Raw genomic sequence first — 17,455 nt, forward strand, 5'->3', positions numbered from 1 at the left:
AGTGCGTTGTCTGTAGTAATGAGCTGTCCTGGGATAAACTGCAATTCTGACATAAGGCTTCTTCCACTACAGTAATCCCATTGTGGAGTTGTCCCAAAAGAATGTTGCTGGATGCCTGGTTGCGTGCACATTTTTTGCTGCTAGAGAAGATTTTACTTTTTCATTTTTTAAGATATAACTTAATACGCAAATATTAGAGTTTACTGATGCAGAAACATGAAGCAGACGTAAGGAAATGACTCATGCTTAGTTATTACTCTTGGGGGAAAAAGACATTTTTAAAAACTCGTTGTTACTGGAGATTATTCTGTCATTGTGGTATTACTCTTGAGATGATAGAACTTCATGTATCTCTTTATACATGCAAGATGGGTTTTAATTTATATTTATTTCTTCTTTAGCTTAAACACTAAAAATCAGTTTTTAGAACCAGAAGTTCAGATCATTACTCTCTATTGCATGTTATGCTGTGTGGGAGATGCAGGAGTAGAATAATCATCTCATTCCTGAATGATACAGTCAGCTGAGAACTCTTTGTTATATCTGGGGTGGTGGGATTCCCTTCCTGCTCCTTCGTGCCTCATTTTCAGTGTGTTTACATTGGAATTCATTTGCCAGTGTTTGTCTGCACTGAATTTCACATGCCATTACTGTTATCTAAAATGAACTTTACATGATGGCTGATGACTTTATTTTTTTTATTCTCGGTTACAAGTATTCCCCTTTTTTTGCATGTAATTGCATTTCCTTCGAACCAAACAAGACCATAAGTTATTAAATACAGAAGGCTAAACTCCCTTTTTTTGCTATTCTGCATAAAGTGTTAAAGTGTTTTTGCTGATATGTTGACAAGGAAGAAGAGCAGCATTCTTAAGGGTGTTCTACGTCAGTATTCATTTGCTGATAACTAGAGAAATGTATACTTGCTTGTGTATAGCATCTCTTAGCTGTTTATATCAAAAACTAACACCCAGTGTGTCATTTTAAATATATTACAGGTGGGCTGGAAAATGTACAGCAAAAGAAAATCTTTAAAAATAATAAGAAAAGGACAAAACAGAGAAAAGAGCCATGTCCTGCTGACTCGGTAGGATCTCTGATGGCGGAAATGCCATTTGTCAACACAGATACTGAAGATGAATTTGTTAGTAAGTATATATTGAAGATGAATTTGCTAATAGAAGTAGTGTGGAAGCGTAGATACATCACACACTCAGTTCTTGGTCCTGCCTGTTGCCATATAGGCATGGGCTGTGCACATGGAACAGAGTCTCCCTGCGAACAGGATTCCGTCCAGAACCACTCTTATAGGTACTCAGTTCTGCAAATACCTGAGCATATTAAAAATTTGCCATTTTGTGATCCATTGCAGCAATGAGTCACAGAATAAAGACATCTCTTATATCAGTTCACATTACTGTATATTAGTTTCTAGCATAGTGGTTTTTATGAGCTATCTTCCAGTATGTGTGTTCCCAGCATGGGGCTAAAAGTGCACCTCTAATTGGACAGTAGATGTCTGCAGCCTGGTCGGCTTATGGGTATTTATCAGGCCACATGGTGGGAGAGGGTCTGCGAAGTCTTGAGGAAATAAGCTGGGAGAAAAATAGTTTATGGTGCAAAGGAAGAATTGAGGACATGCACTTTATTTTGCTGTCTGTGTTGGAAAGGGTGTTTGGGAAAGGAGGAGGTAGAAAGAGTAGATCTGGCTTGGATTAAATTTTCTTCTTGGCTGGGTTTAGTCCTTGAACTATAGGTTGGACAGTCGTAGTCTAATACAACCTTTAATAATCCAATGCGTTATCTTGCTTTATATTTAAAAATGCAGCATGCATGGGATTTTTGAAACTTAATATTGGTGCTTTTGCTCTAAAGTCATGTCCATGTTCAAGTGTAGACAATTTGGAGGCCTATTACACTGCAGTGTGAGTTGGCTAAATGAAACACAGTAGTTGGGAATCTGCATGTCTATGCTAGCAGCTGGTAAGCCCTCCTTAGAGGTGTAAGCTGATAGTTCAAGTATGGTACTCCACTTGTGTGACTACATTAATTCAGGTTGGAGTAGGATCCCAGTCAGACAGTTTGGAGCACGGCAATATCAGATGAGTGGAAAGACGTCCTCCAGTCAATTGACTGAAGTCCAGCTCCTGTTGGCATGATATTAAGTGTATAGAATCATAGAATCGTTTAGGTTGGAAAAGACATTTAAGGTCATCGAGTCCAAGTGTTAACCTAGCACTGCCAAGTCCACCACTAAATCATGTCTCTAAGCACCACATCTACATGTCTTTTAAATGCCTCCAGGGATGGCAATTCAACCACTTCCCTGGGCAGCCTGTTCCAATGCTTGGCAACCCTTTTGGTGAAGAAATTTTTCCTAATATCCAATCTAAACCTCCCCTGGTGCAACTTAGGCCATTTCCTCTTGTCCTATTGCCTGTTACTTGGGAGGTCGACCCCCACCTCACTACAACCTCCTTTCAGGTAGTTGTAGAGGGCGATAAGGTCTCCCCTGAGCCTCCTTTTCTCCAGGCTAAACGACTCCGGTTCCCTCAGCTGTTCCTCGTAAGACTTGTACTCCAGACCCCTCACCAGCTTTGTTGCCCTTCTCGGGACATGCTCCAGCATCTCCATGTCTTTCTTGTAGTGAGGGGCCCAAAACTGAACACAGTGCTCAAGGTGTAGTCTCACCAGTACTGAGTACAGAGGGATGGTTGCTTCCCTAGTCCTGTTGGCCACACTGTTTCTGATACAAGCCAGGATGCTGTTGGCCTTCTTGGTTACCTGGGCACACTGTTGGCTTGTATTCAGCTTGCTGTTGACCAACACCCCCAGGTCCTTTTCTACCAGGTATCTTTGTTTTGATTTGTCTGTATGCTGAAAGTAATTTTTTTTTTCTCTTCAGTGAATGCAACCTCTGAAATGAATATAAAAAAGAAAAGACAGACAAGTACTGGAAGAGAAATTGAAGAAGGCAGTGAGTCAAAGAAGAAAAAGAAGAAACAGTATCAGCCGAATTATTTCATTTCTCTTCCAATTACTAATCCAGAGGTGATATTTTTTATTATACTAATTTGGTATAACCAGAATTACTTCAACAGCTGCATGTGTTTATAAGAACAGTGTTGGATCTTGAGCAAAATAATTTTTTAACATTTTTAAAGAAACATTAGCAGCCTATTCAAAGAGTAACTTTATTTTATGTAACATTTTTTGTGAATAAAATTTCTTATCTGGGAAAGACTAGAGGAAAAATATTTATCTTTTTATTCAGTTTGTCAGTCTTATGGATTTCACATTATGTTGACTGAAGCTAGCTTAATTTTTCCCCTCTGTACTAGACCAGTATTGCTTATTTTGTCATTCACTGAGAATAAGAAAGAGAGACATTCCTGTTTAATTTAATAAGAAAATCCTTAGCAATATTTTTAGCTCTCCTTTAAATTTGGGTCTGTGGCTGTTTTAACTAGGCAGTTTGTTGTTTAAAATTTTCCAGTAAAATTGGTCATCTTATTTAAAGTTCAAACAGCCTATTTTAGTGAGATGTTGTTCACATGGATTCAAGAAGTGTAGAGAGCTCTTTAAGAAAATGTATTTTCATGTAGTTAGCATGTGTTGTTTCATTTAGACGGTGAGTGAGAATGATTTCTTACATGCTGTGGGGTGTCTCTGGTACATCTTTTGTGTCTGCAAACAAGCAAAGTAGTTGCATTATGTTTAAAAAGTTAAACCAAACAGTTTCCAAATTTAGGGTTTTTTTTAAATACCAGGAGCGCTCTCAGGTGAATTTTAACTCATCCTACATCTGTACTATCTGTTATCTGAGGAAGTCAAAGATTAAGAGAATCTGAAATGGAAGTAAACTATAGTAGGTTGAAAATGACAGGGAAGTCTTTGATTCTTTAAAACATACTATGTGAAGAAGAGATTGTAGAGGCTGGTTTTATAAGATCCAGGATAGCCTGACATCAATATTGTGGGAGATCTTTTGTGCCATTTTACTCTGAAACATCTTCTCTTCCTGTCTGTTCCATGATTTAACAAGTGCAAGAATAATGTCGGGGTTATATAATCTGGTAATTGAGAATTCCTGTTCATGATTGTTATCATGTTGAATGGCTGGTTGAGTCTTAACTATGCCTGCTTTTTTATATGTCGTGTATTTAGTCTTACATTTTTTAGAGCTAAAGGAACAGCTATATTAAATCTCGGAGCATTTGGGAATTCTAGGACTTTTCTAGAAGGTTTTGTTTATACTTGCCTTAGATGTAGAGTTGTTCTGAAAGTAGAAAATACACGTTGGAATTTGTATAGGCAACATTAGCCAAAATTTAGAGTTAAGACACCTGGTTTCTTGATAGCCAGAGGGAATCTGGTAATTACTGGAAGTGTTTTAGTTAGTAATGAGAGACTTTTCTTGGTTTTTTTGAGGATCTGATTTTATTCCAGTGAAGTGTTTTAGGCATTAGTACTCTTTCTTCTTATTTTATGTAGTATTTTAAGCTTTACACCATTTTGTAGTAAGGGATATTTCTGGAACATTTAAAGAACTGTTCCTCTTGGAAATTTAACAGTTTCCTTGTTTTCATTTTAATTATGTTTTGAATCTTCAGAAATAAAATGTGGTTTTCCATTAATTTTTAATTGATATTGAACTTTGCATTATAAATTGTGCAAAAGCAGTTAAATGGATGATTAGCATTGTATCCCTTTCTGGTATTTTTGTTTTTTTAAGTTATGTTTTATCTGATCACAGAATTGTCAGGGTTGGAAGGGACCTCTGGAGATCATCTAGTTCACCCCCCCTGCCAGAGCAGGTTCACCTACAGCAGGTTGCACAGGATGGCATCCTGGCAGGTTTTGAATGTCTCCAGAGTGGGAGACTCCCCAGCCTCTCTGGGCAGCCCGTTCCAGTGCTCTGCCACCCTCAAAGTAAAGAAGTGCCTCCTCATGTTTAGATAGAACTTCCTGTGTTCAAGTTTGTGCCTGGTACATCTTGTTCTATCATGGGCACCACTGAAAAAAGACTGTTCGCATCCACCTGGCACCCTCCCTTTAAGTATTTGTAAGCATTGATAAGGTCCCTCCTCAGTTGTCTTTTCTCTAGTCTCAAAAGATCCAAGTCCCTCAGCCTTTCCTCATAGGAAAATTACTTCAGTCCCCTAATCATCTTCATAGCCCTTTGGTGTACCCTCTCCAGCAGTTCCCTGTCCTTCTTGATCCGGGGAGCCCAGAACTGGGCACAATACTCCAGATGTGGCCTCACCGGGGCAGAGTAGAGAGGGAGGATAACCTCCCTCAACCTGCTGGCCACACTCTTCTTGATGCACCCCAGGATGCCGTTGGCCTTCTTGGCCACCAGGGCACATTGCTGGCTTATGGTACTCCTGTTGTCCACCAGGACTCCCAGGTCCCTTTCCACAGAGCTGCTTTCCAGGAGGTCAACCCCCAACCTGTACTGATGCATGGGGTTATGATGATGTGTTATCACTTGGTAGGTTAGCCTTTCAGGGTCCTCTAATCTTGATTATAATTAATCTGTTAAATCTTTAAAGCTTAGAGTCTTTTTATTCACTTACTAGTAGTATTCTTACAATAAGCAAAACTAAGTTATTTTATTGCTCTTCAGAACAACATATTCCAAGTAATGGGAGAGGGGACCTTGAAATCAGTATTTGAGGCCTTATTTTGGAGCACTTGTAAAAATAATCTGAGGGAGGAGTTGTTGAGTATGATCTGCCTTCAGACATTTCTTTCAGTTAAGTTAGAAAAATCTCAAGCTAAAATAAATAGTATGATAGCAGCTGAAATGTAGCATAAAACTTTGTACGGTAATGTCAATAGCAGGCTAAATAGCAGTTTAAAGTTTTTATATGCAGTGGATTATTACTAGTTATACAGAGATGCAGGAAGAGTCCTGGTTCATTTAATTAAAAATCAACTGCTAATTGCACCTTGGATTTACTGAAGAAAACAGAACAAATCTGAAGTTATATTATGCATTGCGATGGCAGAGCTATGCAACAGCTGTTGCGTTACGTTTTGGTCACATAACTTCTGGGAAAACATTAAAAATAAATTCCTGAAATTCACAAAAACGTATTTTAAAACTTTTTTCTTTTTTCTAAGTAGTGTAGATTGGAGAGAATGTCACTTTAGCCAGAGAGAGAGAACGCCCTGTCTTCTTTTTATTTTGCCTTTATGAAAAAGGAAGCTCATTTTCTACTTTCCTGGTGGGTTCAGCAAAAGCTTGTCTCTGGAACTGCTAACTGTCCATCTTTGGAATTAGTCCTGTTCCAAAGGCATATTATTCATTAATTTTTTAGCTTGGTTTCCTAATGGAGTTTATACAGGTGTGAGCCTGCCTACCTGTTTGCCTTGTTATAATCCCATTGGGGTTTTGTAGGTTTTGAACTTGCTGGTGGTTTTCAACCTGTTGTCCAAATTTGGATAAAAAAAATTGACACCTCAGAGGTACTAATTTCTTACCATTTTTGTGGAATTGGTGCTTGCGTAAAAGAGAGAGCTTTGAAAGAACACGCTTCTGTTGAAGACAGTAGTGTGAGTGTGGCAATTACCTACTCTTCTAGACCTGCCAGCTGATGAATGAATATCTGCATGTTTATTAGCCAGTTAACCCCTGAAAAACAGCCACAGCACGTGTTGCTTCTCACCCATGCCAGAACTGAACTATATGAGGGAGCTGGAGGTAGTTTAGGACATGAGCATGAAGGGACTCAGAAGTACTACTGAAGGAAACTATATGGCTAAGGGAGTCTGGGGATATTGGCTGGTAATCTGAATGCTGAATAACATTGATCTTTTTCAAAGCTAAGATGGTCTTACTGCTATGGTAACACAGTTCCACACCTGTTTTCTGTATTCTGAGGAGCTTGTACACTTACTTTTTTTTTTTTTTTCCAGCTCTCAGGTGCAAATTAAATTTAGAAACTAAAATGGAATAAAATTGTAATTCATATGATAGGTGATTTAATTTGAGTTTTTTTTTTTCTTTATGGAGATAACTGCATTTGTTTTAGTTTATAAACTTAAATAACTATGCAGTCAATGCATTGGAATTATCAGAGATTATGCTTACCAGTTTTTTGCTTAAAAGTTGGTTAAATTTCTCCTACATCTGAGACGATAGAAGTGTTATTTATCCAGGATAAGATCAGTTCTCACATATGAAGGAAGATGGTCTTGTTGCAACATGATTTATGATCAAAATTTTCTCTTCATATGTCTTAGGCTACCTAAGACACTTGTGATTTTGTAGAAGCCATAGCACCTCTTTCTGGCAAGTGGCTTTTACTTTCTTTCCTCTTAGTCACCCTCCCTAGAGTTGGTTACTTTCAGTTTTAATTTGGTTTTATTTATGTGGCACTAGTAGATATCTATGGCACATTAGGTAAAACTCCTGCATGGCAAAATTGATCTTAAAAAATTTAGTCAGAAAAGTACTGACTGATCCCATTAGATTGTGTTTTTTTTCAGGAAATTTAGGTGTTCCTTATGATTAACAGAGCTACCAATGTATATCAATGCTTTTATTTTGTTTTTCTTTTTTTAACCTGAGCGACTTGTGCTTATGTTATAAAACTCAATGCGTACAGTATATTTGTGAAGCATTCAGCACTGAGTTTCACATAAAAAAAATCAGATGGAAATTTTCTACATGCTTCTTTTAGACTTTGTACACCAAAGCTGATTTGTCTTTGCTTAAGAAATAACTCATTTTTTCAGATGGTCAGGGTTATTGGATTTGATTTAATTTGCACTAGCATATTCACAAATTGGTGCAGGTTGTTTTGTTTTGTTTTTATCACTACAATACAACTATCATAATGGCAAGCACAGTAAAAATTTTGGATACAATTTCTAAATCATTTATAACCATACAAATAACTTTCAATGAAGAAAATGTAATTCAATTAATTTTAAAGAAAACACTGATGAAATTAAAACTATACGCATGTATGGAAATTTATTAAAACATTTGAAGAGAGCATATACATTATATCTGTCTATTGGACAGTATAATCGGAATTGTAAATCTGATGTCTCTAGAAATTATTAACTGAATATTCTTGTTATTTATGTGCCTGGTCCTGCAAAGACCTCTTTCTTTTTCCAGACGCTTGTCTGCACATAGCAACATATAAATTTAGCAAAGTGGACAGAGAAAGTCCTTGAAGAAGTGTGAAACTGGGTGATCTTAATACACTCCAGGAATTTATCATACTTATGGAAGCAAACTCCAATTCAGATGTGATGGGGAATGTCTGCTGATTTATTAATCACTCCATTTGTACCCACTTTGAGTTTACTCGGGTTAATTAGCACAGCTTTGTCAGAGGATAAAACTTTCTTCTGCTAGAATGGTTTTTACATAAATGTTTGGTTTCAGTTTGTGTGCTTTCTTGTTCACTTGCATGATAGAATACAGTAATTGTAAAGGCTAACTGTTGTTTCTGTGTCTGTTTTTCTTCCCAGATTACTGGCAGTGTTCAGGCTGTCCAAGATGCAATAATACAACAGGATCAAAGGCTTTCCAAAGCAATGGTTCGCTCTGGCTCGTTGCATGTCACCATGTTAGTGATGCGTTTATCCAATGAAGAAGAAATTAACATGTAGGTATTTGGTGTTAAATTAAGTATATACAAGTATTTTTGCTGGAGAAGTTCATTAAAAGATTAGAAAGGGTTACTCATGCTTATTTTTTGTCAGTCCTAAATTACTAGGGTTACTGAATATTTAATTCATGTTTTCCTTAAAATACTAATCTTAATATTAGCTATTTTCATAACTTATGGTATGTCATGAGCTCTGAATAAAGTATGCTTTTTTTCCCCTTGCATTTTTCATACTGTGTGCTGAACTTGCATGCACAAATCTCATGTTTGATAAAGTAATTATTTTAAACCAATGTTTTGATATAGGGGCCGCTGAACAGATTAACAAGGGAATTTTCAGAATTTCATAGCTTAGCAAATGTTATAAGCCAAATTAGTTATTGTCACTGAAAGACTTTAAGGAAATAAACCTTAGCTCCAAGCTGATGCCTTATGCAGTTATAGTTTAGGTTTTTTTATGTCCATATACTCAAAATTTAAGTAGACTAAAAGAGACGTGACTATTAGGCATTATCAAAGGTATAATTTTTATGTTGCTTCAGGGATATAGCTAATTTTTTTGATCATATAAAAGGTAGAAAAGTTGTGGAAAGGCATATGTATTGTGTGGTGTCTGTTAGATGCAACTACTTGCTTTATAAAAATGCAGATCTGGTGTTTTTTTACTGTTTATCACGTGCTGTACTTCTATCTGACAAGCTTACTGTAACGTACAAGTTCAGTGGTTCATATGAAGACGTTCAGACTTAAGTCTATACAGCTGTAATTTATGAATGTTCAAAATAATAATTTGTGTGTCTAGCTGTAATTTTGACTCGAAACGAAAACATACATTGTATTTTATAGTCCTGCTTTACACAGACTTTCTCAACAGTTTCTATTTAGATGTGGTGCCCAATGGCCTGCACGTGATGTTTCTATATGTGCACATTATAATTGCAATTGAGATTACAAATGCTTTGATAACTGTAACAGAATATTATGTAAAATGCTGATAAATGGCCTACTGGCTTTATATGAACATCTGGGAATCCTCCATTGCTTATGTGTCAATTTTGTAGTGAATTGCTAATGAATCAAAAATTGTCAGATCCTTATAATTCTGGGAAAGAGAAGTCTCCCAGTTTCACCTCCCCAGATAAGTTCTTTCAGCGGCCCTCTGTCATATATATCTCTTCCTGGTTTTCTCTGCAGTGTTAGCAGGCGTGTGGTCCATGAATTATCTAGATTAAATAATGAATAAGTGCAGTGAGACGTTGCTTTGGTTATGGTAATACAGTTACAAAATAATGTGTCTAGTAAGTGTGTGTTGAATAATTTTTTTTTCCTCCAGATGGTTTGGCTGTAAAGCGCAGATTCCTTATAAGAAAGTAAGAATCCAAGGTAGAATGTAGGAACCATTTGGTAGTCGAGGGCATACTACTAATCATACTTGTTTCCTTGAATGCTATATCCTTGAGGCCTCTACACTCTTACCTCTCCTGCAAGGATGCGAGTCGGTCAGCATCCTCGTCTCCAATGGCCTGATCTAAAGGGTGAGAAAAAGATAGTCAGGAACACAGAATAGAAAGGAAAGCAAAGGATACTAGATCTGCTGGACTCCCTCTCGTCTCTATGTGCCTTTTGTCCCTGGAGTAGGCACACAAGCTTCCTGCTGCCCTGGTTCATGAGCAAACTGAAAATCAGTGAGAACAACCACTGACTGTGTGTGCAAGATTTTTTTAAAAAGGATTTAAGTATGAATTTTTTGAAAAGGAATTGTGAGAAGGTATCTTGAAGTTAAGTATGCCTTCTCATGAGTATTTTAGAGTCCTAAACTGTATAGCAAACCAAATATTCCCAAGTTCAGTATCTTTTGCTACTCCTCGAGCTCCTTTTCAGTTCTCACTGGTCTGACTGCCACCCAAACACTTACTTACGGAGTTCTTCTCTGCCTCTCCCAGCAGAACTCCACAGTCCAGGCACCCAGGAGCTGTACTCTAGTCAGCAGAGCTTCCCCAGTGATTCATCCCTTCCCTGGCCAGGTGCCTCCTACAGGTATCTAGCTCAGCTATCCTCAGGTATTCTAGATTGCATTTTACATTATATGGGATTCTCTTTTTTTTTTTTTTTTTTTTTTAAATAACTGATGTTTTCTGTTTAATCTTTTGGGAGAATTTGAAGAGTAAAAAGTTGAATTTTCCTTCCTTTGCTTCACCAATTTTTGATACCAGGTTAATAGAAGGAAATCAAGATCGAGGCTGGCAAAAGAACCTATGTGTAAAGTAGGGTGAGAGTAATCGCTCAAATGAAGTGCAGCTGGTCAACTGGGCATCTGAGAGTTCACAGATCCTTAGGTTTGGATCTGTTAAGTTACTTAGACACCCACAGTTTTTCTGCTGTGTTTGCACAATAGTGCAATGTGTTGAATGCTATTTGAAGTCAATATGTGTGATAAGAATGTGCTAATATAACATTCAGTTCAGTACAAAACCTTTGTATAGTATTTTAGTATATACAGGTTTCACCCTGAAAAGATTTGTATTCTTGGCTTCTCTTTCTGAAAGAATCCAGACCTGCAATTCCAATGTGTTTCCTAACTGATTGGCTGTGGTCTACCCTTCGTGAATGCACTTCACATTTCTTTTTGTGAGACGGTATGAAATCATGAATGTGAGATTTTAAAAACCATAAAGAAAGCAAGCAAGAAAGAGTCATGGCAGCACTCCCTTCAAGCGAAGGAGTTCTAATCCATGCTAACCGCATAGCCATGGGATCAGGTACTAGATGCTTGCTTTAGCAGTAAATGCTTTCATTACCAGACTACAGTGTCAAGTGCTTCTTGCATGTTATTTGTGAAAGACTCTGTGAATCTAACGTTTGCATTATAAACATGAGAGCTGAAAGGATTTGGTTTGGCTTTTTTACAAGGTTGCTTTTTCCAACAAGTAATCAAAATTACCAATTCAGAAATTTTTAAAAAGAAGCTACATCAATTTTAAGTGCTAGAATATTTACATTACAACAATACAGAAAAAAACAGGCACTGCTTCCTAGTAATCCTAGTTTGTATTCACTTGGAATATGCTGCTTAATTCTTCTTTTTTTTTTTTTTTTTTTTTTTTTTTTTTTTTTTAACTTCCTTTCTCCACTTCGGAGCAAAATGCTCGTAAACTTTTTTGTTTTCCCTGTGGGTTAGTTGCACTGAGTGTAACTACTGTTTGGCATTATAAATAGTATTTGTTATGGAATAACAAGAAAATACCACTGTTGTGTTTGTTGCTGTTGACTTCAGTGGAAATGTTTGTCCTTGTTCGTTATTCTTACAAAGCAATTTAGATATTATAAAGTGATTGATAGAGTATAAAAATACATGATATTCTAGAGTGAGTTGACAACTATTTTTCTAAATAATTTAGTGTTTACAAGATTATATATTAAAGAAAAAGTAGAACTAAATCTTCAGTGGCACAGTGCTAAACTGAAAACACGCTGCACTGTTTGAATTGACCTTTCATAGAACTCATCAGGTAGAGTTGAGCTGCTCAGTGAGTTCTGCAGCACGCCCTACAGTATGGAAATATAAATCTTTGTTCAGCTGGGGAACAGAGCTTTCCATGACTCTCTGTGTACCAGTTCTCAGATGCAAAAAATCCAGAGATGGGTTTTAGGTATGTGCACGATTCACTCCTCAGAAGTCTGCTGCAGTCTTTGACACAGTGTATTTGAAATACCTGTACTTGTTTTGGAACAATTTTCATGTTCATGTAGGTAAATAAATCTACACATGATTAGCTGTGAAGTAATCTGACAGGTATAATCAGTATTAGAGGGTGTTTTTGAAAGGTCTTCAAGTATAGCAACATACAGAAGACATAGGAACAGGCTTGTCTAATGGTGATAAAAGGGTAGGTAAGTGGCAGAGACTACGCTCAAAGAAAAATATCTTAGCCAAGGAACAAGTAATGGCATTGCTGTTTAAAGTGGTTATATAGGAGCTCAAGTACCTCTAGGTTGTAGATTAAAGCCCTATAAAAAAAATAACAAAAAAAACCAAACCAAACCACAGGAGGACTATAGCAATCAAGGATATTATGTCATGTAATCAACCTTAATGTCTTTCTTAACCTGGCCTACGTTTCAGTTAAATGTATAGTTCTCATCAAGAGTCCGTCATGTTAAACACAATGGAAATGTGCAGAGTTGTTTGTAATTGTACAGGCTTAAATAATATAATTTAGAAATCACGGCGATGGCTTTCATCCAGCTAGGACAGAAAAAGTAAAATAAACTGTCTTGAGAGTTTTTAACCTGTCACTGCCATCTAGCGTTTATAAACTCAGCATCGGTTTAGTGAAAAGTTTAAATTGTTGAATAGAATTAAAAGCTGTAAGCATGTGAGACATCTTTTGGAAGACACTAAGAATGTTTATATAATTTTTGTTCAGCATGTGAATCGCTTCAAGTGCAGGTAAAAAAAAATATTTCATGTAATATTAGATGAACATAATATGGCTAATTAAAATTATTATTAAAATGTTACCAGGTTTGCTCCTGTTTCTTAACTTATGTATAGATTATGTGTGCATGCTACTTATCTCTTTAAGAAAGTAACTATCAATTTAATTAGTACTACTTTTAAAACCAGTTCTTAATGAGTTTAATAGAGATTTCTATATAATTTTATCATTATATATATAGTCACTAACCTCTGTTTATAATATTAAGTAACACTCTGTAGTAACTTTGAATGAAGCAGAATCTTAGAGTGTCCAATTCAGCTATCAACAGATGAAAAAAGTGAATTAATTTAAGCATGGAAAACCAAATCCTTCCAAGTAAGCATCTTTTTTAAATGCGATGCACAGAGTAATAGAGATGCTATCATCTTAATATCTAGTCACCTTGAGGACAGAGATAAAAATTAACTCTTTTGAGGAATTACACCTGCTGCTAGGTCTGCCTTATTTCTGTGGTTTTACAGCAGGGTGTATGAACCAGTTTACCTTTACAAAATAGTAATAATAATACTGACTGCATTGGTAGGAAGTAGTGCAAAAGTACCTGAGTAGATAATAAATTAATACTAATAAGTCCTTTTGGTATTTTTTGATAGAATGATTAATAACAATGTAAACAGCATTAATATATTTGACTTTTACATAGATATTTTATTTCTTCTTGACAGAGCAGCTGGTGCTCTTTCAGACAGCAAGGATTTTGTAGAAAATCTCCTGAAAGGAAAAACCGTGGAATTATCTTTTCAAGGAATTGATCACTTCAGAAATGAAGTTGGATTTGTGAAGTTGGCAGAAAATGATCATAGAACTATACTTGCGGAAATAGCAGGTACAACTTGTCAATCTAGTTTAAGTGCTTTAAAGACATTTTGACAACCTAGGTGAAAATGGAGTACAAAGATAAGTTGGTGCTAATTTAGTCAACATTAATTTATCTTTAACAACTGCGAAGGCTACATGATGAATTTCCCAGCATAGTTCAAAAGGATATTAGTGAATTGCAGACAGTGCTGTTGTCTGATACCTTTTTATTTAGTATATGTAAGAAATGTGTGCAGGTTTGTAGATGGATATAGAGACTCCATTCTACCTTGTTTTGGTCCAAGTACTGTGTGCTGTTTCTCAGCTGATATTTATACCCCTTTCAATTTGTATATTCATACTTACTGACTTTAAGAACTGTAACTTTGATGCATCTTACCTGACTTGCAGAGTTACATAGTTCTCTCCTTTGTGTTCATGCTGAATAGACCACTGAGAGACAATGACATTTTTTCTTCTTCTGTGCTCTGGGGATTTTTTAAACTTTGTGTTTTGTCTGTTATGCACATCACTCTTAAATCTCAGTGAATTAACTAAAACTTACTACTCCCACGTGTATAAGTGCATATATACACACACATATATGTATATATATGTACTTCATGAATACAGTTCCATTTATGTATAAAGTACAACCTGGACTTTCTCTGCACTCCTAGAGGATAAGCAGAATTCAGGAGAAGGGCATGACTCATCTGCCAGAGGAATGGAGCTGGATTCCATGCTGCTTTAGCCTGAAACTTTTTTTGGAGCAGTTGTGGGACCAGTCTGTGGCTTGTTCAATGTTAATTGCCTTCCTTTAGCAATTAGGAAATTACTGAAAGATGTGGCAGGTATCTGCTACTATGCACGTGCAACCACATGTTTGCTTCAAGAGTGAAACTCTCAGTTCTGTCTGAACAGTGGAGCTGAGGTCACTGTCTTTGCTAGGCAAATAAAATGCATCCAAAGATACAGTTCAAGTCAGTAAGAATATATAAATTGAAAGGAGTGTAAATATCAGCTGAGAAACAGTAGTCAGTACCTATACCAAAACAACATAGAGTGGAGTTTTTTGTCTGTCTTTGAGTCTATACTTGAACTATGTTGTTTACAGATATTAAATAAAAATTCTCAGAGAACAGTACTGTCTGTAATACACTGGTGTCCTTTAAAACTATCCCAGCAATTCCAACTATTCCTTGAAAAGACTCTTTAAAAGAGTTTTTTCAGTATTGATGAATTATCTTTTGTGCTCTAAGGAATGTGAGGTCACTCAATTTTTTAATTGTGCAATAACCCATATAGGACATTTTGCAGAGTAGGAAAGACTGGTGCTGTCACGCTACCTCTGTGCAGTACAGTACAGAGAAAAAATGGGAAAAGTCTTTAATACAGTGCTTTATCTATCTATTCATTAGTTTAATTTCTGAAGTGCCTTTGGAAAATGTTTAGTTTATTTTATCTTACATTTTAAAGAAAGATTTAATAGAAGACTGAGCTTTTCAGCTTACCAAATTACTTATGCTGTTATTGGTCAATGTTTTATTATTTTAAGCAGCGCTCAATAGAGAAATATGCCTAATATTCTATATGGTAGAAATTGAACTGTACTTAGAGTTCCAGGGAGGCTTTGGTTGTCAAATAATCCCATAATTTCCAAGATTGAATCTACCAAATATTTCTTCAGTCCTTTGGACTATATGCTTCCTCATCCTTGTCCTTGAGTTTGTCTTTAGATTTCTTTTAAAGGTGGCAGAATATTGTCTGTATACTGGTTTAGAAACAGTAAGATAATTCATAAACTGTGTTCCCTTTCAATACCTTTTGTGAAAGGAGATTAATAGTTTCTGCTAGCGTCAGTAACTTTTGATTTTGAGAAGTCTATAGTTAATTATTCAGAACTGCAAAATAATTGAAGTTGCTAAACGTGGAGAGCCAAATATCTTTTAACTACAGGAAATATAGGAGTTTGTTATAAGTGATTTTCTACACATCTGTATTGGGTTTGTGTGGCAAGGTTTCAGTAGGTGGGGGGGACTACAGGGGTGGCTTCTGTGAGAAGCTGCTGGAAGCTTCCCCCATGTCTGATAGAGCCAATGCCAGCTGGCTCCAAGATAGGCCTACCACTGGCCAAAGCCAAGCCCATCAGCGACAGTGAAAGTACCTCTGGGATAGCATAGTTAAGAAGGGGGGGTAAAAAGGAAACCTGCCCCCTGTGCCACTGTAGGGGAGGAGGTAGGGAATTCGGAAGTGAAGTTGAGCCCCCGAAGAAGGGAGGGGTTGGGGGAAGGTGTTTTAAGACTTAGTTTGTATTTCTCATTACCTTACTTTGTTTTGATTGGTACTAAATTTAATTAATTTTCCCACATCGAGTCTGTTTTGCCCATGACGGTAATTGGTGAGTGATAGAGCGGCTTGGTGGGCACCCGGCATCCACCCATGGCCAACCCACCACAACATTTTAGACTCGTGAACCAGATTTTGATCAGAATTAGGCAAGTAAAATATGAGATCAGATTTCAACCTTTGTTTTTCAGTTTGACAGTCTTTCCTAGTAGACGAACTCAGCACAGTCAAATTTAGCAAACGAGCAAATGTTTTCTTTGTTAAGTGTAACTGCTGATACTCACTGCTGAGCATTCTTTGCTTATATTAGAACTACAGCTGTATATTATTATTTTCACTTAACACTACTGTTTAGTAAAAATGTTTCTTATTTCAATGCTTACTTTTGTCAACCAAATAGATCATTTCTTGGCCTTAGGCCTGTGGTTCAGTCCCTAGACTTATACAGTGATGTTTGTTTTGTCTGGATTTAGTTCTGAAACAGGGTGGGAAGCTGAACATTACCAGAAGAAAATGGTAAAATGAGTGAAAATGTTTAATAGATATGACTTCAGGATATGATATCTTAAAATTTCTTAGTGACTGTCATCACTAACTTCTGAATTGCTGCTGATTTCAGAGTATCTTTTTGTACCTTCTTGGAAGTGCTAATATTATTTCATAATGGGTAACCTATAATTCATGAAAGCAAATTCAGTTTTTGTATTGATGCTTCTGCCAGAAAAAAAAAGTTTTTAGGTCTGTAATTATGTAACACTGAGGATTATACAAGTGTGTTTCAAAAGTTAGCTTAGTTGCATGTTAAATTAGTGAAAAGGCCAAGTATTAGTAGGAAGAAATGAATACACTAAATAGTTTCTACGTGTGTCTTCATTAGTTTAAATTGCAAAGAATTTAATATAAGTAACATGATAAAAATAGATAATTTCTTATTGCACAGATGTCCTTCGGGGCAGTGCAATTTGGAATGTGAAATAATATTAAACAAAAGAATCTATTTGAACTCTTCAGAACTGATGAGGTAAACAAGTCATTAGGATTCTCCCCCATCCCCTCAGCGTATCACATGTATAATTCCTTTAACATAAGAGTACACTTACAGAGTTAATTACAGCACAGTTTACTTTGTATGCAGTTTTTACAAAACATTAGCAGACTGTCCTTCAGGGG

At 36.4% G+C, this 17,455-nt stretch overlaps 1 protein-coding gene across 1 annotated transcript in view; it reads left to right on the forward strand.

The window, feature by feature from the left end:
* The first annotated feature begins 1,006 nt into the window (after positions 1-1,006).
* Positions 1,007-17,455, forward strand: part of AKAP7 (A kinase (PRKA) anchor protein 7) — an 84,105-nt gene continuing 67,656 nt past the window's right edge. The window contains exons 1-4 of the mRNA XM_009880163.1: positions 1,007-1,148; positions 2,906-3,051; positions 8,497-8,633; positions 13,804-13,964. Coding sequence (XP_009878465.1) covers positions 1,100-1,148; positions 2,906-3,051; positions 8,497-8,633; positions 13,804-13,964 — 493 coding nt within the window. The 5' untranslated portion in view covers positions 1,007-1,099. The remainder of the gene's footprint in view (positions 1,149-2,905; positions 3,052-8,496; positions 8,634-13,803; positions 13,965-17,455) is intronic.

The sequence above is a fragment of the Charadrius vociferus genome, unplaced genomic scaffold (genome assembly GCF_000708025.1).
Source record: "Charadrius vociferus isolate BGI_N301 unplaced genomic scaffold, ASM70802v2 scaffold82, whole genome shotgun sequence".
Classification (NCBI taxonomy): Eukaryota; Metazoa; Chordata; class Aves; order Charadriiformes; family Charadriidae; genus Charadrius; species Charadrius vociferus.